Source organism: Panthera tigris, chromosome D3 (genome assembly GCF_018350195.1).
Source record: "Panthera tigris isolate Pti1 chromosome D3, P.tigris_Pti1_mat1.1, whole genome shotgun sequence".
In the NCBI taxonomy this organism is placed as follows: domain Eukaryota; kingdom Metazoa; phylum Chordata; class Mammalia; order Carnivora; family Felidae; genus Panthera; species Panthera tigris.
Window position 1 is genome coordinate 88073977 of NC_056671.1, and position 21033 is coordinate 88095009.

Below are 21033 nucleotides of genomic sequence, written 5' to 3' on the forward strand. Positions count from 1 at the left end.
AACATTTTCTAGAAACCAACCCTAGACCCTGGTAACTGACCTAAGTGAGAAGCAGGTAGAGTTTAATTTCCTACCTTTGAGGAATTAAAGACATATGAAGAGGGCATTTACTTCTTTAATAATGGACAAAGAAGTACAGAACTGGAGGCAACAATAAAAAATGATGAGATATAGTGAATGTCTGACATTGGTCACCTATGTTTGGTATTTCTAGGACACTTAGATTTACTTGAATGTTATTATTCGGTTAAAGAAACTTGTAGTACAATTTAAACAACTCATTAATAAAACAAATCAGGATACATCTACGTTAACAAAAGCGATAAGATTTCTGGAATAAAATTATAAAAACACATCTCTGGCTACTTTTACAATGTATATTTTATGTTGCTCTTATTTTCTTTCCTAATTTTATTTATTTATTTATTTATTTATTTATTTTGAGAGAGACAGAGACAGCACGAGTGGGGAGGGGCAGAGAGAGGGAGAGAGAATCCCAAACAAGCTTGGAGCTGCCAGAACAGGGCCCGACCTGGGGCTCCAACTCAAAAACCTGGAAATCATGACCTGAGCCGCAATCAAGAGTCAGACGCTTAACGGGCTGAGCCACCCAGGTGCCCCATTTTGCTACTTTTTTTTCAACCTTTAAGAGGGGGATGTGAAATACTAATTAAATGGAGAAGAGATTTATAATAAATTCAAATCCTGGTTCTTCTGTTCTTTCTCTAGTTAACAATTTGCCGACTGGGCCCTCTGTGCCATGAGCGTGACAGAGAGAAACAAGCAAAGAGAAGAAGAATGCGTAAGTAGGATATCAAAACGAACTTGTTTCAGCAGAGTGGGAAGAAACTGAAACTCGCTTTCCAAGTCGTATACATTTAGAGACTTTTAAAGACTTTATTTATTTAACCTCCCTCCAGAGCTGGAATCCGACAGGACTCATTTTCATCATTGAAATAGACAAACTTCATAATAAGATAAAAATGCTATCATTTATTTCACCACCAAAACATCAATAAATTATTCACCATTACTTTAATTAAGGTAACAGGAACCAGTATCAGATTCTGTCATTTATAATGATATTCTGAAGTCGAGGAAAATCGATTCATGGGATTTTTTAAAAAGCTATCAAATTTGAGAAAAGCCCAAATTCCTAAGGGAAAAATAGAGAAAAATTAACGCAACAGTTTACGTGAATATTCATTCAGCTTTTGTCAAAGACCTAACTTTATTAAACACCAAGAATGGCAGTTTATGGAGTCAGACCCATTAAAATATTTTTGGTGGAAAAAAATAATGCAAAACAGAAAAGCTGGCATTTCCACAATGTGGACTGTTCTCCTTTAAAAGTTCAGTGACATTGATCTACAGTTCTGTTTATAGCCACATTTCAATTGTCCGAGCAAATGCAAGTGAATGATAGAAAATCAAACATTACATAAGTCTGCCTGGCAATATGATACCTAGAAATTGCACGTATATAAAATCAGCCCCCCCCCCCAAAACAGTATTCCCCAATCAGCACACCCATCTCGAATTAGGCAGGTGAAATGCACTTGGACAAAAGGAAGAGGATGAATGCAGGGTTTCACAGGTGTTGCATATAATCAGGATATGTCTCCTGGTGTTTGAAAGTTAATTCAAAAATACAAGAAATAAAAGGAAAATGGCTCTTTTCAAATTAACTAATATAGTGTGTAATTATGCTTTTGGAGAACATCTTACGGAATTAATAAAGCACTTGTGTAAGTAATCTTTAAATTCACTTTATCAAAAAATATAATTATTTATTAAAATAACTGGATTTGAAACATCTTGAAACATCTTGAGAGTCTTGAAACATCTCATTCCTTACCTACAACGTGTCTCCCGATTGAAATTGGAAGGTTGATGTTCAGGTGACAGGGTCTGACATGCCAGTAAATGGAAGTGTTTAATATACTGATAAATTTCAGTAGTGGCTTTTAAGAAGCCTCCTCCAAGGGCCTCCCAGGTATGGTGGACCCCCACGATCTCAAGCTCCAGCATCCAGGGTTATTCCAAGGGCCAACAGGATGCCTCCAGGTCCTAGCCTTAGCATCATCACTACCTTCTCTTCTGATTCGTCAAAACCATTTTTAAATATCTTTAGCATGACCACCGAAAAGACCTATCCTTCATTAGAAGTATTTTGCCCCTGGAGCTGCTGTGCCTCAAATGTACATAAGAAATCCATCTTTAGCAATTGACTTAGTGTGGTTGGACTTTTCATTGTTGCTAACCTCCTTTAGCAGATTTCTGGTGCAAAGATCTTTTCAGCAGTGAACCAACAGATCAGAAGCATCTGCAGATTTAGGAAGAGCTGCCTATGGACAGCTACAGGGCAAGTGGGTCACTTAATTTATTTTCCTTTGTTTTCTGTTAGAAATAAGTCTTGAGATAAATAAATAAATATGTGTGTATATATATATATATATTTACACATTATATATATATATATATATATTATAATTTTGAGATTATTCATTCAAATAATAAAGGGCCTATGAAGATTTCTAAAAAAGAAAAAGTAACATAAACATGGTTAGCAATCTGTGGATGCATTACATTTGAATTAAAGGGCATAAGAGTTGGCCTGAGATTAAATAAATCAGTTAAGTTAAATAATAAAGGCTACATTATGACATAAGCAGTAGGTATAAAATATGTAGCAAAACAATAAAAATAACATTTCTTTATCATGTCCGATTTTTTTTTCTATTCATCAGTTTATCAGATGCATGGAAGTGACTACGTATATTGACTTTTTTTTCAATATCGATCATTCAGAATTGCTATGATAATTCTTTAACGTTTCTATCATGAAGTTTTATTTTCTTTCCCATTTAATTGTTTTTGTAGCATATATGAAATTTAATTCCTAATAAGGATGTATGCAAGTAAGTCATCTATGGGTTTGTAAAGCCTGCTTGGGTCACAAAGTTTGAATTGTGATGGACTAGATTGCTTTACTATTCAAAGGACAGAATTCTATAGAATTCAGCAGTTTGGGCGATGTTGGTAAGCAGATTGATAGTAATTCTGATTTTTAAAGTTTATTTTCTAAGAATACACGTTCAATATTAAAAAGTACCCATTCACTAAATCAAAGTTTATAGAGTGTGTATATAATTCAACAGCAAGTAAATATATCATATGGTTTTACTTTATTTATATTAAACACATCATGATTAGTAAGCTTTCAGGTAGTATTTGTGCGTCTCAGTAGGAGAGCAACTCAGAATGGTGTAATGTGGGGGCATAGAAGGATCTGTGATTTCAAAGCGTTTAAAAAGATTTTCCTATTCTAAAAGAAGAACATATTCCATAAAATTTTCGAGATCAAATTTTAGAGAAGTAAGCCTCAATTCTAAAAGACATCCTATATAGCCTAACAGGTAGAAAGAGTTGATATAAAGTGAGCACTTATGTTAAGTCAGGTGGTTTTTTTTTTTATCACTCTAATAGAAGAAAACATTTTTCTTAACTCAAGTTAGGAAATTATTATACATTTTTATATATCTTTATATCAAAAGTTACAAGTAGCAAGCATATGACACAAAGAAATGGAAGTGTAACAGCAGTATTCGAGAATGCATGCTTTTTACAATGTGTCTAACAAAAAGGATATTTTTCCAACTCAAATATTCAGTACTGACATGCAGGATAGTTTCTCACACTGCCAATTCAGTCATATTGCTAAGTGCTTCATCAAAAAACATTTCTATTGAAGGGTACGAATGGTAAAATACCTGATTTCAAAAACGATTTCTGAAACTTAGTGTCTTCCTTCGATATAGAACAAAAAGGAAGTTGGGGGAATTTGGGAAAGAACAACAACAAAAAAATGAGATGTTTCTTATTGCAGTGTAGTTATTTTTGCTCAAGACTTTCGGCTGCGTTTAATCATAATCCAACAATAGATGGTTATAGTCCATAAAACCTCTAGCTGGTGTGTCCATGGTCCATATTTTCACTTCTTAACTGTAGCATGTTCAAAATCCCTCAGGAGCGCACTATTCTCAAGCAGTCTATCTAATGAAAACAACGTACATGTAACACAAAGTTCATCCACAATCGTATTTTTCACGTATCACACAACGTACAATCATAGAACGAGGACATAAAACAACATGGAAACAAAGCGAAACTAATAGTAAAAATAAAAATCGGGATGGTCTTAATCAGGAACTAATTTCTTCTTCAAGTTTCCAGTAAATCCCAAAATGTGTTTAAAACCTAAGGAGCACTTGGTGGCCAGCAACCAAATTACGAAATGAACATATCATTGTGCAGCGGGGATGTCTTGCTGAAGGAATAACAAATGTCTGCAATTCTTAAGATTGGATAAAGGCAGTGGAAATGAATTTAGAAATATGTCCACTTTCCACAATTCACTATAGAATTTTCTTTTCACAGTCCCCATCTTTGTATAAATAGTTCTTCTCTGAAAATAAAACACAGTTAAAACATTTTCTCCCAATGAAAAATGCATACAAATACACCAATTTATCAAGGTAATATAGAGCATGGAAGTGCATTCACCTAATTCAAGAATAGTTGATAGGCTTGAAGTGTTTTGAAGAGTTTAGCTGTCAAGCAAATTTAATTGGAGACAGATTAGTCTAATACAGATATAGATTAGCGAGTGCTAAAAGTAAAGCTGCTATGACATTTGATCACAAAATAGATGTACACGTAGACCACTGGTATTAATGGAACATTTTACACTGTCAAGCGTTCAAATTTTATATCATAAAATTTGACTTCATAGATTTTGACATAACATGCTACATTTAATTTGGATGAGATAAGCTATGTATTCATGCAAAAATAAGAGTGCACAAATCGCATAAGTACCACCAAATACTTAGAGTAGGAGACTGAGTAGAATATTGCCAAAGGAAATCAATCAGGAAATTACCAACTTTATATACTGACTTCGGTTATATTGAGCCAATCCTCAAGTATTTTTATTATGAAAAACTCGCATTTCTTCTGCTCTTTTTAAAGAGAGTTGACTAAGTTTCGGATTTTAACTTTAAACCATGTAAAATTTCACTTCCTGATTTCACATCATTTTAATAACACTGTCGTACAATGCTTGATGGTAAGCAGGTGAACACTGTTTTGAAAGATATGTCTACGGCAAATCATCATTCCATCAGCATTGAACCCATTATATTTCTGATTACGAAATATTACGAAACATGTATCTCAAGAAATTAGGAATAAAGAGCACATTCCTTAAAATATCCACAAGACAACTGCAACAAAACAAAACAAAACAAAACAGAATACAACAAGGTGGGAGAAGGAACCAAGGACATTCGCTTACCTTGAATTTTCTTTTTAGACCCTAGTTGTGTTGTATTCAGATTCATGTTTGCTTAGAGACCCAATGAGGCAGAACCTGGAATGTTATGGCTATTTCATTCAACAAAGTAATATTTGCACAAAAAATAAATATTCATACAAATACTTACTTAAAAGCATTCCTAAAAATTCTTAAAACTGTGGAAATAGGGTTTTTTTTTTTCCATCAGCATGCAAAAATACGAAATCAACTAAAAATATTTTAGGTTTTAAGATGCATTAATGAATTAAAAAAGTATGTACATTCATAAAACCAACTCAATGCTAGTAAACATGCAAAATAAAACATATATAATTTGGATTAGGGGACTTAAAATCGATTTTTTTTTCTAAATTAAATTTTCTTTCCTCAAAAGTTTTACTAATTTTATGGCTAATAATTCGATACAGATAATAGTATCTTTCTGTTAAAAGGAACATGAACTAAATGTCACTACTGTTTTTCTCTACATTTAAATAGAAATGTTTTGTAGTTTAGCATACCATACTATTATATGCAATTTGTAACGTAAGTATTATGTGATCTGTAGAAAAAAGGGATTTCGGTAATTTCATTGTCATACAAAAAATAGAATACATTATATCGCAAAATGTGCTATTTTTAATTAAAATTATTCAACAAGATGGGTTAACCATCTTGGTAAGGCAGTTACTTCCAAATATCATTTTATATCTGAAAATATACTAAAAGTTGACGAAAGCGGTATTTATGACCATGTGGATGCAAATTAGCAAGTCGTATTTACGATAGAAATTAAAACCCTAATCTGTGTAGAAGTGAATGTCATGTACGCGTGGGAATAAATGAACTACCTTTGGTCTGTGTGTGCTCACACACAAACACATGTGTACATAAACAGGGTTCAGGAAGCCTATGGATGACCCGGGAAAGGAAAAGGAGAGGAAAAAACTCGAGATCCTGTGGTTTGAATCATTAACAAAAAGAGAAAGTGAGAAATGCAGATCGACTAGAACACAATATTCTTGGAGGCATTTTGGTCCTCAGGTTATAGTCGTCATCAAAAAATCTACTGATACTGACCGCTGCACGGCTTTGTCGTGTCGGGACAGCCTGTGACTCGTCGTGGGCACCTCCTCAATCTCGTCGATGTCACAGGCATCTGCGGCATCCTGCGAGTAGCTGTGTTTCATGACGAGGATATTTCTTCTGTTCATGGGCGGGATGAGGGGTTTGATGGGCTGTGGGGGCATCTCCGTCAAGACAGAAGCATCTCTTGTGCTGAGGTTACTGCGGCTGCCCTTCGTACTGGACACGTGGGACCCACAGTGGTGGTCGTGAACACCCTTGGAAGAGGATCTCCGCAGTTTGTGGTAGTTTTCAAAGTCCTCTGCCACATCTGTAAAGTCAGCTGTAGCTCCTGTCCCTCTGAGAGTGCATAACTCATAATGGGGAGGTTCAAACACCTCCTGGAAAACTGTCTGGTCAAAGTCCGATTTCCTTTGCACATATTTTTTACGAGGCTGTTTGATCTGCACAATGACAGAAATGATAATAAGGATGATCACAATGCAGGAAGTCACTCCAATGACAGTCCCACTGGTGTTGGTGAGCTGGTCCAGCAGGCTGGCTTTCCTCTTCTCTACAGGTTGAGGAGAGTGAAAACAACAAACAAAACAAGAAACAATCCACCGCGTATTAATATGGTAGTCAAGGCGCATAGGGAGAACTTTAATAAGACGTACGCTCAGCATGGGACTCTTACAGGCTTCGAGTGACAAAAACAAGTCTTTAGAAGTAAACAAAACCTTTCGCTTTTCACAGGGGCCCCATCGTCCGGCCTTAGAGACAGCCCTCCCACTGCCCGGCACCCCTACTTGAAACATAAATATATGCGTGGAGAAGGTCTTACAAGACCTTCAGCATGACATTCGGGAACGGATTAGTAATGTTAAAAACGGTAAATCATTTTCCTTCTCATAGGTGTAAGGAAACATCCCAAACTCCACTAGTGGGAACGCAGACTTACCTATATGGTTTCGAATTTATTCCTGACATGGATAATTGAACTCAAAATAACAACAATATTCTGATACCAAAAGGTAATTCAATTTCATGACAGAACTTTCTGGAATGGTGGCATGATGTCTTCCATGGGCCTCTTCCCCAGTGAAACAACCATAACTGGTAAAAGTGATTTAAATAAATAAATATAATATATGTGCATATATATTTTTTTTTCTGGAAATTATCTGGATATGTATCTGGAAATACTATATATATATATGTGTGTGTGTGTGTGTGTGTGTGTGTGTGTGTGTGTGTATAGTTTCTGGAAATTATCTTAATGGAAAGAGCAAATGGAAGTACATTTATTCAAGAAAAGTTACTAAATTTCGTTAAGAACAGTGAGAGTCTGGCCTTTGAACCCATTTCTCCCAACCCCACCCCAATTCACCATGATGGACACTTAGGGAGGTTTCAGACAACAGCACAGAGTTTCCTCCTCCTAAGCCTTCCCTTCTACAGCTGCAGTGTCTCCCCAGGAGGAGCAAACCTCTAGCATTTCTCACCACCCCCCTGAATCCCTAGTGCAGGTACTCTATCCTAGGCAGGAGATGCTGAGTTATCAAGGGCTCCATTCCTCCTCTCAGCCCCCACTGGTAAGATAGAAGCTCTACAGCAGGGCAGCAGGCTGGGAATGCTTGTCTCTGAGCACACTTGCCCAAGCTCACTCGCAGAGTCTGTCCGTCTGCCTGGAGGGGCAAGCTGATAAGCCAGAGGTTACCACCCTCGGGCAGTACGCTATTCATAAAGTAGGGGTGTCACTCCAAGACAAGTAGGTCACGGCCCCTGCCTCCCTCCATCACTCAGAGCAGTAATGCAGACGTTTCGCCCACGAAGAGAGGTAAGTCAAGAACAGAGAGCACCAGAGCTTTCCCCAAAGAACGTTACATTGTTTGGAACAGTGTGGAGAAGTTCAAGCCTAGGGATCTCCAAAACAACAGACGTTTTCTGGTAAGCGATTAAGAGGAGACGATCAAGCTCTTCAGTAGCAACTAGCCAGACCTGAGAACAGGTAGCAGTTTAACGTAAAATGTCCGGAAAATAACTAGTAATTTAGAATAAATCATAAAGGCTGAACTCAAAGACTAACCCCACAACACAATGGAATTGAATTGGGTCAGACCTTGGAACAATTTATACTCCTGGGAACTGTCCAAAACAACAGAGCAATCATTTGGCACTTGGTGGAGACTAACAGCTGGGTGTGATACCAACAAAGACACATAAACAGCACAGGCAAAGGATGGTCAGAGAGCGCCTCACTAAATCAGGACCATCTGAGACCACGGCATGGTCTCCGTGGAGGAACGGCAGGACAGACGTCACTGAAACAGGCCAGCCTGGTCTGTGCTCACAAACAAGTCAAGGAGAAAACAGAAGTAGCAATAGGCCCCGGGGAGGGAGGAATCAGTATCCAGAATTGCTACAGCACATTCTTTAGCATGAAGTTTTCTTTTTTTATCTTCTTTTCTTTTTTTTAATGTTTATTCATTTTTGAGAGACAGAGACAGAGCATGAGCAGGGGAGAGGCAGAGAGAGAGGGAGACAGAATCCAAAGCAGCCTCCTGGCTCTGAGCGGTCAGCACACAGCCTGACACGGGGCTCGAACCCACTAACTGTGAGATCATGACCTGAGCCGAAGTCGGATGCTTAGCTGACTGAGCCAGCCAGGCGCCCCTCACATGAAGTTTTCAACCAAATATCACAAGGCATGCAAAGAAACTGGAAAATGCAATTCATACATGGGGGTTAAAAAGCCTTAGAGAGGGCCAAACAGCAGACTAGGAAGACGACGAGACAGTGATTGCAAAGCGGTTGTTATAAAATATGTTCAAGGAACTAAAGGAAACGATGGTTAAAGAGGGTAAAGGAAAATATGAGGAGAAACCCTCATTGTATGCAGAATAGCAATGAAGAAACAGAAATTATGAGGGGCGCCTGGGTGGCTCAGTCGGTTGAGCGTCCGACTTCAGCTCAGGTCATGATCTTTGTGAGTTCGAGCCCTGCATTGGGCTCTGTGCTGACAGCTCAGAGCTCAGAGCCTGGAACCTGCTTCGGATTCTATGTCTACCTCTCTCTCTGCCCTCCCCTGCTCACTCTCTGTCTCTCCCTCTTTCAAAAATAAATAGACATTAAAAAACTTAAAAAAAAAAAAAAGAAACAAATTCTAAAAAAGAAAAAAGTGAAAAATCTAGAGTTGAGCGGCATGGTCACAGAAATAAAAACTGCATTTGAGTGACTCAGCAGTACATTTCAGCTGGACTAGGAAAAGAACAGCAAATTTGCAGATAGGTGAAGGAACGTTATGCAATCTGAAGAAGACTAAGAAAAAAGGATCCAGGAAAGTGGGCAGAGCCTCAGAAAAATAAGACAAGCCATCAATGGTGCCAACATCATGGGATGGGAGTAAAGAAGGAGAGAAAGAAAGTGCAGGACAATAATCACACACATAAAGGGTGAGGACTTCCCAAATTTGATGAACAATCTAAAATCCAAGGATTTCAACAAATTCCAAGTAAGATAAATGAATTCAGACCCACACTCTGACATATGAGATTAAAGATGTTGAAACAGAAAATCTTGAAAGCAGCAAGGGGGAAATAACTCATCACACAGAAAGGACCCCCAATCAGATTAACAGGTGATTTATCGTCAGAAATCTTGGAGGCCAGAAAGCAGAGGGTCGACAAATTTAAAACTCTGCAGGCAAAAAACAAAACAAAACAAAAACTGTTGATCGAAATCTAATATCCAGCGTGACGAACTTTCAAAAATGGAGATCAAATAGACATCTCCAGGTAAACAGAAATAAACATAATTTAATGCTGAAAGAATTTACGGCAGTAAAGGAAATATTAAAGGAAATTCTTGGGATCGAAACCAAGCAACTCCAGACAGTCATTCAAACCCACGTGAGAAAAGTAAGTCCAAAGAGAATTAAAGTTTTGCCGATAAAGGCGATCATATACGTAACTACCAAGGACAGTATAGTTGAATATATATTCTGCATTCTTCCCTGAACTTTTTAAAAGAGTAATATCATATGCATAAAATTGTACTATTGGGCCTTTAACTTATAATATATTTGGTATTAATAGTACAAGTGAGTTTAGTAGGAGCAAAACTGTCTTGGAATAAGGAAGTGTCATCAGATGGTAATGTGAATTCACAAAAAACAAAGGAAAGAATGAGAAGTGGTAAGGAGGAAAGGGTTATATAATGAATTATGTGAATACATACTTGCTCTAAAATTATATAAAGTAACAGCAGTGATGTATTCTTTGATTTGTAATGTACATAAAAGTAATATGTACAATTGTAATAGGTAAGAAGGAAGAGAGAACAGACCTACATAAACAATGTCATTGGGATTAAATTAGTATAAACCTGCAATATATTTTGGGAAATTAGGCTATATGTTATAACCCCTAAAATAACCACTAAGAAAATAACTCCAAAAATACATTAAAAATCACTAAAGGAATTCAAATGCTACACTGGAATATTTTCACTCGATGCAGAAGACAGCAATAAAGAAGAAAAGAGGGATAAAAAAACATGGGACACAGAGGGGAAAAGAAAGTACAATGGCCGATGTAAATCCAACTATATATCAATACCAGCATTGAAATATGAAGGGATTAAACAATCCAATGAAAAGGCAAATGTTTTCAGAGTGGATCAAAAAAATGAGATGCAACTATATCCTGTCTATAGAAGGCATACTTTACATCCAAAGATATAGATGGACTAAAGGCCAATGGATGGAAAAAGATTGCAATACAAACCGTATTTATAAGAAATCTAGAGTGGATGTGCTAACATTAGACAAAATACTTTAAAGCAAAAAGTTATTAAAAATAAGAAGATCATTTGATAATGATTGATGAAAAGGTCAATCCATCAGGAAAGCACAATAATTTCAAACCTGTACAGACCCAACAACTCAAAAATACATAAAATGAAATCTTACAGAAGTGAAGAAAGAAGCAGTTCAACCATAATCATCAGAGGATTTTTTAAAAGTAGATAAAACATGGTAGGAAATAAAAACAGAAATGGAAGACGAACAGTGCTATCAACCTACATCTATAGCACAGTTCACCTAACAATGGCAAAATGCATTCTTTTCCAGGGCACAGCGAATTACTTAGAACATACTGTAGGTTAGTACATGAAACTAACTCCAATAAATTACAGGCATACCTCATTTTATCGCACTTCATCTTGTCCTTCACAGACACGTGTTTTTTTTAAAAATTGGAGGTCTGTGGCAACCCTGCATCGAGCAAGTCTATCAGCACAATTTTTCCAACAGCATTGGCTCACTTCGTGCCTCCATGTCACATTTTGATAGTTCTCGCAACATTCCAAAGTTTTTCATTATTATTACATTTATTATGGTAACCTGTTACCAGAGATTTGGACTCGCTGAAAGGATTGATGACGGCCAGCACTTTTTAGCAATAAAGCACTTTTTAAAAATTTTTTTAATGTTTACTTATTTTTGAAAGAGAGACACAGCATGAGTGGGGACAGAGAGAGCGAGGGAGAGAGCGAGGGAGACACAGAATCTGAAGCAGGCTTCAGGCTCCAAGCTGCCAGCACAGAGCCTGACACAGGGCTCGAACCCACAACCCATGAGATCATGACCTGAGCTGAAGTTAGACGCTTAACTGACTGAGCCACCCAGGCGCCCCAAGAAATAAAGTATTTTTTTTAAATTAAGGTATGCACATTGTTTCTACAGACATATTGCTATTGCACACTTACTAGACTACAGAATAGTGCAAACAACTTTTATGTGCACTAGGAAACCAAAATATTCGTTTGGCTCACTTTATTGCGGTGGTCTGGAACTGAACCCACAGTGTCTCTGAGCTGAGCCAGTAACAACAATCAAACCTGTAAAGGTGTGATCCCCTCTCAAAAAAGAATGAATCAGAAATCAAAATAGTGGTTCCGCCACCTGGAGAAGAGAAACCTGAAAGCTCATAATGCATATCTGTTCACATTCTCTTCTGTCCACTCTCATGTGAAATAGTCCCTATACATGTGGGAACCAATCCCGTTAGACAAATAAAGCTTAGGACTACCAGTCATTAACAGTGCCGATTTAAGATTCTACTGCACAAATTACGTAATTTCCTATCTATCCATTCAGAAGTGGCTCCTTGAATAATCACCTACTCCTATCCTCAAAATAATTGAGAGGCTGGGCCTTTCTCACTACGTCAACCAGGGCTAGGGTGGCGATGCCTGTCTGCTTCTGTCCACAGAAGATGGTTTAATAGACAACACTGGACTTTGAACATGAAAGAGTTCATTGCCTGTTCCTTTTTCTTTGCCAATCAGGTAATATTGAATGTGAGTAAAAGAATATACCTGGCATTTTCAGGTAAAACACATAACATTCATAGCCAAGCCGAGGATTGCTATCCAAGTAAACAGACCTTTGTGTACAGGCTAGAGAAGGGAGCAGGGGCGCTGGAAGGTATTTTCATGGGAAAGGAAGAAAAGCATTCGGGGAGCAAAATTGGAAGTCGAGCTAAGTGGCTGGGAGTACCTGAAAGCACAAATGTTCCTTGAACGCACTTGACCTCTAGAATGTGTGCTTACTATCCGATGAAGACATTGCAATAAGGGAGAGTTGCAGGCAGAGATGAAGGGCACCAGGTCTGATAGGAAAAACACACTGCACTAGACACACTAAACACACTGCACTGCATTTCCTCTCCATGGCTCTGCAAGCTCTCATAAGATGTCTTTAATGAGCATCCCAGTGTTAAGGATACTCTACTATGCATCAACGAATGAGGAAACCTCTGGTGAAAGCAAAGACTAGGGTTTACAAATGAAATACCAAATACACACGAAGCTTGAGACAGTTCATAGACAGTCCATTTTTAAGTCTGATACATCCAAGCACTGTAATAAACTTCTTCCCACTCTACAGGCAGAGGAATTTTGCAAATTTTAAGAACCGGTCTTTACCTTTACAATGATTTTCGTCCCAAGGATACACACAGTTCTGGAGTCCATTGCAGACCAGTGTATTGTTAATACACATGTTGCTATGGCAGAAGAATGTATTGCCTTCACAGGGAGCTAAAAATAAGAAGAAGAAAAAAAAGCAAAGAAAAAAGTCATAACGGTGATTCAGTAGTAAATCACTCTGATTGCAAATCGAAAAACAAAAAGATGAGAATGATAATTTGCCATCAAATTGAGATAAACGATCCGACATTCCATTCTCAGGGGTTGCTATTGTGGTAATTATTTCCCATGTTGTGAACAGAGCTGGCCCTTCTCTAGATGTGCTTAGCTTACAAAACTAGCACAGGAGGGTTTCCATGATAACAATGAAGTACATTATCTATATGGGTGTGTTCTTTTTTTTTGTTTGTTTTTGACTTGCTGCATTCATTTAACGAAAATTAAGTGCCCACTACATGCATAACATTATGCTTTCCACTGGAATTCTGTATGTACAAATTTAGTTGTATTACGCAAAAAGTCTTAATTTAATTAATTAATATTGAAATAATTTTGTAAAGCATATGTTTACACAACACGAACGAAGAAAGCAGACATTAAGCAAATCTCTATTGCATTATTTCAACAAATGAACAAAACAAAAAATGTCATGGAAATTCAGAACAAGAGAAAATTAATCCTGAACAACATAAAAATATATATTATTCCCATCAACATGATTGATGAAATTAACCTACCTGCATGTATTTCACACATTCTAGTAACATTATGTTACAATGGTCCATGATCACCAGATTACAATGCGCATTTAAGGTGCTGGGAGATAAAGGAAGGATGCCCAGAAGGTATACAATACAAAGATATGAGAAATAGTACAAGTTTAATGTGGCAACGTATAATGTTAGATAGGACTTCCATATTAGGAAAATACATTCCTTTTTTTTATCAGAGTAATAGGATGTTTAGAAAAAATCAGTCTCTAGGGGTACTTGGGTGGCTCAGTTGGTTGGGCGACCGACTTCGGCTCAGGTCATGATCTCGCGGTTTGTGAGTTCGAGCCCCGCGTGGGGCTCTGTGATGACTGCTCAGAGCCTGGAGCCTACTTCGGATTCTGTGTCTCCCCCTCTCTCTACCCCTCCCCTGCTCACGCTCTGTGTCTCTCTGTCTCTCAATAATAAATAAACGTTAAAAATTAAAAAAAAAAGAAAAATCAGTCTCTAGAGTAATACTGAATTAGGGATTATAGTTCACAGACCGTGCTTTTAACTTCACAATGATCCCACATATCTGATAAAACGTAATTTCTGTGTTTCGTGCTTTTTTTGTTCAGTAATTGTTCTAAGATCCTTTTAAGGATGACTATCCTAGAAAAGCATATTAGATCCAAAACACATAATTTACAGTGGTTAGAAAATCGGTCAATAAAGATTTACTAATGATCAGTATTGTCTAAATACCACAGTCATGTTGTAATGATTTTCACACCTTCAAGACTATATATCAACAGGTATTTTAGAAAGTTACCCTTTTTAGGTACATTTGCTATATTAACCACAAGTGTCACACAAATAATTTGCATAAGGCAACTTGGTGTATTTTAACACTCTTAGAGAAATCCTAACCCAAAAAACAAGACAAAACAAAACAAAATGAAACCAAACAAACAAACAAAACACACTCAAGTCTTGAAAATCAGAAATATGGTAAAGATGTAGCTAACTCAAGCAAAGGGATTCCTTCTGGCCCTCCACACCCTTCCCCCTATCCCGCTTCCAGAAGACTAGTTCCTTCTTTCCTCGGCTAGAGTTTGACTTTATGGTCTTAAAGTCTGGCAAAAGATTTAAAAAAAAATGCAATAGTCATTTTCGGGGAAAAAACACATTAAAAGGTAGAAAATATGCAGTAGTCATTTTGAAAAGGAAGTATCACGCTTAACGTGGGCTAGTGCCTTGTTAAACATCATATAAGCCTGTTATAATATAAAGTTTAATGATCTGATACATTATCGCAAAAATCTGCTCTTTAGTATGGAGCTAAATTTAAATTTCTGTAGTCAACCGTAATGGCTCTTGCAGAACAGATACGGTCTGTTAAGCAGATAATGAATGTTGTCAAACTGTGCACACAGAACGAAAAGGAGTTTTCGGCGAGTGGAGTGGTTGCAAAATGTTTTAGTAAAAAACCATGAGAAATACACACGTCCTAAGAGACTGTGGTGGTACTGAAAACAGAGTTATCAGGGCACCTGGGTGGCTCAGTCGGTTAAGCATCCAGCTCTTGATTTTGGCTCAGGTCATGATCTCACAGTTCTTCGTGAGTTGGGAGCCCTCATGTCAGGCTCTGAGCTGACAGTGCAGATTCTCTCTCCCTCTCTCTCTGCCCCTCCCCTACTCTCAAAATAAATAAATAAACTTAAAAAATGAAAATACACTTATCCGCCGAGTGAAGAAAACCTTTAAGAGAGCATAAATACTTACTTCCCTTCCAGGATGAGTTGGAAAAATTACTACAGTTACTATTAAGTAGGATGCATTAGATTTTACAATTTTAAGTATGTGAATAAAAATGACTCTGCGTTCTGTAATTGAACAAAGTACAATAGAATACTCGTAAGAACACCAAACTGTGAATTCCAAATGCTCCAAATGCAGTTGTGTTTGTAGTTCTGCTGCTTCTTGGTTGTGAACATCTCTTATAAACTACAAATCCAGGGGTGCCTGGGTGGCTCAGTCGGTTAAGCGACCGACTTCGGCTCAGGTCATGATCTCATGGTTCCTGAGCTCGAGCCCCGCATCGGGCACTGTGCTGACCGCTCGGAGCCTGGAGCCTGCTTCGGATTCTGTGTCTCCCTCTCTCTCTGCCCCTCCCCCGCTCATGCTCTGTCTCTCTCTGTCTCAAGAATAAATAGACACTAAATAAAAAGTTAAAAAAAAACCCAAAAAACTACAAATCCATGTGCCTGTATCAGTTATGATTAAATACTGGCGATTTCACTGGTAACAGGATAGGTAATCCAGGACGGCCAATAAATCACATTCCTGACACACTCCTTTTCATCCAATGATCAGGCAAATGTGCCAGTTAACTGGGATCGTCTTGCTTTTTAAATTTTCTATTATTGCAGGTACTAGACTATCTTTTCTCTTACTTTTGCCAGTATTTACAGAATTGCTATGCAAACAAGAAAGATAAAAAAAGCAAATCTTGCAGCGGCTACGAAACAAATGTGTAACAACTTACAGTCCCTGAACAAAAATAAATGTTGTTTCATAGACAACACCAAAAATACAACATAGTGGCTTCTGAGTGTTCTCGTTATCGTACGTCTGAATATTTCTCTCCTGTAAATGCAGATCTGCGGGGTGCCCGGGTGGCTCAGTCGGTTAAGCGTCTGACTCTTGATTTCAGCTCAGGTCACGATCTTACAGTTTGTGAGTTCGAGCCCGAAGTCGGGCTCCATGCTGCCAGCGCAGAGCCTGCTTGGGATTCTCTCTCTCCCTCTCGGGACCTCCCCCTTTCTCAAAATAAATAAACAAACTTAAAAAAAAATAAATGCAGGTATGCAATGGTTCACCAAAGATTCTTACTTCTATCTCCTGTTGAAAAGATAAAATGGCAACTTCCTGCCTCCCAAAGCAAGCTATGTTCTTGTGTTTTCAAGGATGTCTGGACACACTCTGGATACCGACCTTATTTCCCATGACCCTCAGCACACTCCCGTTATCTGTGGCTCAGTGGCCAAACACGGTTCCTTCTCTCTCTCTGTCTGTCTCTCTCTCTCTCTCTCTCTCTGCCCTGGAATACCCATTCTCCATTCTGTTATCCAAATCATATCTGCATTGTATTATCTGTACAGTTTTGAAATACTATTCCAAGCTACTGAGAAAATTATCTTTTTCTTAAATCCTATTATACTTACAATTTTAAACAGAGCTTGGCGGTTAGCATATGCTTATCATCTTTCCCACATGTTCTTTGAGACGAAGGGCAATGCCTTCAAAAATTTTTCATTTTTAAGCTTTCATACGGCTTAAGGTTCCTAGGCTTATGGTAAATATTCAACAGAGAGGTTTAATTGATTAATATTACCGAGCAAAAGGTTAAGTCCAGCCAGGGTGCTAGCTGAGTATCCCAGGAAGCGGAAGACTCCAACAGGTGTGTTGAGTGGTGGCGAGCTAACCTCCATGCCATGAATGGTCTTCAAGGGCGGTCCGATTTGCGATATTCTCAGAGACTACAGCTCAGCGTCCTCTCCTTGGCTCGCTCACCATTGCTGACCCAGACACATCCTCCCAGTTGGCGGAGGACTGGTTCTGCTTAGAACTTCAGTATACGTTGCCAGAAGCTCTTGCCTCTTAAATACCAGCTTCCTTATTTCCTAAAATTATCTGGAAGAAGCTCAAGTGAAGGGTGGGATTCGCGCCCAAAAACGCGGCAGCTGAGGAAACAATCCTTACGGTTCGGAGTACCTACGCGCCCAGTTGCCATGATCAAAAGAGTCCACTTCTTTCTGGAAGGAGGTTTTCTGTTGTCAGCGGAAGAGCACATACAGCTTCGCGTTGGCTTTTAGAAAAGACACAGGAGGAACTATTTTCGTGGCTTTTTGTCTCCGAACTGCTTTTAAAGTGTACTTAGATACGATGACCGCGGCTCTTTCAATCTCGCTTCAGTGGAAGGGTTTATGGAACCTCATCATTTCATTACCCAGATGCAACGCTAAGTATTTCATTTTAAGAAAAGAAAAAAGGCAGAAACTGAGAGTAGTGGAATATTCTAGTCGGCCAACAGAATGTCATGTGTGCAAGCGCAGCGTTGCTCCTGATTTCAATCATTCAGGTAACACAGAATGGATAGTCTGACACTGAAAAATGGGTCTTGCCTCACTGTTCCCGCCTCCCTCCTGCACCAATACAGACGCTTTCGGGCAACCAGTCTTTTTTTGTTGGTTGGTCGGTTTGCCTATGTAGGAGACTGCACGTTAGGATGAAGCTTCGCCTGTGTTCTGCAGACATCTCACCACGGGATGGAAGGATCCCGACAATGCTACTGTGGGCAGAGCTGGGTCTCGGCTGCAAGGAGTGATAATCCCTGGGGATAGGCCCAGTTGTCACATCTGTAAAACGGGGATAAGGATAACACTTACCTAAGCGATTTCAGTACGCACAGAACTTCGGATAGTGCCAGCCTATGGACACAAGCGTTAGAACTGTGCGTGGAGCTGCTCCGGGAGGGGAGCATCGCACAGGAGCCGTGGATTCACAGTGTCTGAGACTGAAACCCAGGTCCATCACTTCGAGGTCGTGTGACCTGGAGCGAACGTGCCTCAAGATCCCCGAGTTTCAGTAACAGCTATACAGGGGGCGAATCTTAACTACCACACACAGCTGTGAAAATTAAATGTGATCGAGCTTTAAAACCCGTAACCACTGTCGTCCGAGGCACAGTAAGCACACATTAGCTCTTCTCGAATTACGGTAATAATTCGCCAAAATTAAATCAACCAATAAAACATACGATGTTAAGGAGACACAGAATAGACCAGTTCAGTGGCCTAATATTACACATTTCCTAATTTGTGAAGTGAGGACGGTCGTTCACAGAGAGCTCGTCAACACCAAATGAGAATGCAGGCTGGAAAGAATGGAGCAGAGGTTTCACACATAACAGCGTGCAATCAATACAGTCTAAAAAGAGGAGTTCTACACAGAGGTGTTTACCTTCTTGTGCAACAAAAAAGCATAGCTGTTCTTTAGCTAATACAACGTTGTAAGGGAAATAATATAATGAAATGGGTTGTAGCTCATAGCTGTATAAGCTATTACATGCAGGGGTGAGATTTAAAATATGTAACAATCAGTTCTTCATGGGACCCGACCAGGCAGATCCAATGGACACTGACCGCCACAGCTGGGTGCACAGCCTCAGCAACAGCCCAGTTCATTCCCACTCGTAAGAGACTGGGGAATAAAGTAATGCGCCACGAAACATCACTTCCTCAAAAACGACTGGGGACATTTATCTTCGTAAATTTCCCTAGCATATCGTTCTCCAGGCTGTTATCTTCTACAACCTCCATCATTCATTTACAAACATCCCGTCCCGAGTGCTCAGCGGACAACCCCCGTCTATAAGTAAAAAGTGGTTTCAAGTTGCTTCTAATATTACGTGAAGTAACGTAAGGGTAGGTAATGCAAATAATGAACCTCACAACCTGTAGAAATGAAGGTGTTTATCCCTCTCTCTCTCTCTCTCTCTCTCTCTCTCTCAAGCAATCATAGGAATTCCGTAATGTATTTAAATGTGAAAAGAGTCACTAATACACCACAAATCTGAAGCTCCAAGCTCTTTGACTCTATGTGACTCTAGTATTTACCTATAAAAAGGAAAAAAAAAAAGTAAGTCTATATACAGTCTCCACTTTTTATAGGCAACTACGCAAGAAAGACAACTTTTTTTTTCTTTTTCAGTTTATTTATTTATTTTGAGAGTGCAAGCACAGGAAAGGAAGGAAGAGAGGGAGAGAGAGAGAATCCCAAGCAGGTCTTGCATTCTCAATGCAGGGCCCAATGTGGGGCTTGAACTCATGAAACCGTGAGATCATGTCCTGAGTGGAAATGCAGAGTCGGACGCTCAACCAACTGAGTCACCCAGGCCCCCCAATTTTTTTTTTACGTTTGTAAGACACTTTTCTAAGATATGTTCAGGACATTCCTGAAACTGAGCCTTGCTAAGTTATTTAAAGATCTAGGGAAGTATATCCCTTTGCTATACCCATGCCCAGTGTAAAATATCACTCAAGTTTTTAACTCTAAAAAAGAAACAGAAGATGGATTGTTTGCTCGCTAACTTCAATAAAAGGCAGATTTTAACAAGTGTTTGTACTAGTTTCCAGGAAGAAGGTTTAGATGTGTGTTATGATATTCCTTGATTCGCAGGAAAACAAGACCATGAGGATAAGATGCATTTTCTAATTCCAAATTGTAAAGAGAGCTATTCAGACGCCATCTTGGAAGGCAAGAAAAGCGAGTGTGCAGAACAGATCGTGGTGTTTTGGTCCCACTATAAAATCAAGGCGTATTCTTTTGAAGTCTCTAGTGATCTTATAAACTGAGGTTTGGACATAAGTGACAAGAGTGTCCTGCAACTGAGTGACACGATTTTCAGGACAGAGAAACACGACGCACAGATGCAGGTTTCGAGAATATCTACGGGTACCTTAAATCCAGGCTTAAAATTTCAATTTAACATACCGTAAGTGAACATTTATCCAAACATCTCATGATAAATTCTTTGGAAACACAAATTTTAATGCAACAGTTTGCTCTAGCGGGAAGAAATGTATTGTGGATTAGAAAGTAAGATGAACTATGGTGCACTTCCTTCCATACACCGGCTGTTGGTGGACCCTTGTTCACAGAGCTCTTGTGCCACGAAGCCCGTTTAACTTTGTTTAATCCAGATGACTCCAATGTCATTAGTTTACCACTCGATACACAAACCAGAACAAAAGAAAAAGCAAAATCTTGAGAAGTCTTGCCCCAGTGTTCAAAAATTATGGTGACAGATTTCTTATTTCTGAAGGGAACAGAGAATGAGATGAGAAATTACTAAGG

General features: G+C 38.7%; 1 protein-coding gene across 2 annotated transcripts in view; it reads right to left on the reverse strand.

Annotated features, from left to right (window-relative positions):
- Nucleotides 1-5359: 5359 nt before the first annotated feature.
- NETO1 (neuropilin and tolloid like 1) overlaps nucleotides 5360-21033 on the reverse strand; it is a 109329-nt gene continuing 93655 nt past the window's right edge. For both annotated transcript variants that reach the window (XM_042962348.1, XM_042962347.1), the window contains 3 exons: nucleotides 13418-13531; nucleotides 6440-6998; nucleotides 5360-5434 (listed from right to left, as the gene is read on the reverse strand). In XM_042962348.1, the coding sequence (XP_042818282.1) occupies nucleotides 5374-5434; nucleotides 6440-6998; nucleotides 13418-13531 (734 nt within the window). In that variant the 3' untranslated portion in view covers nucleotides 5360-5373. The remainder of the gene's footprint in view (nucleotides 5435-6439; nucleotides 6999-13417; nucleotides 13532-21033) is intronic.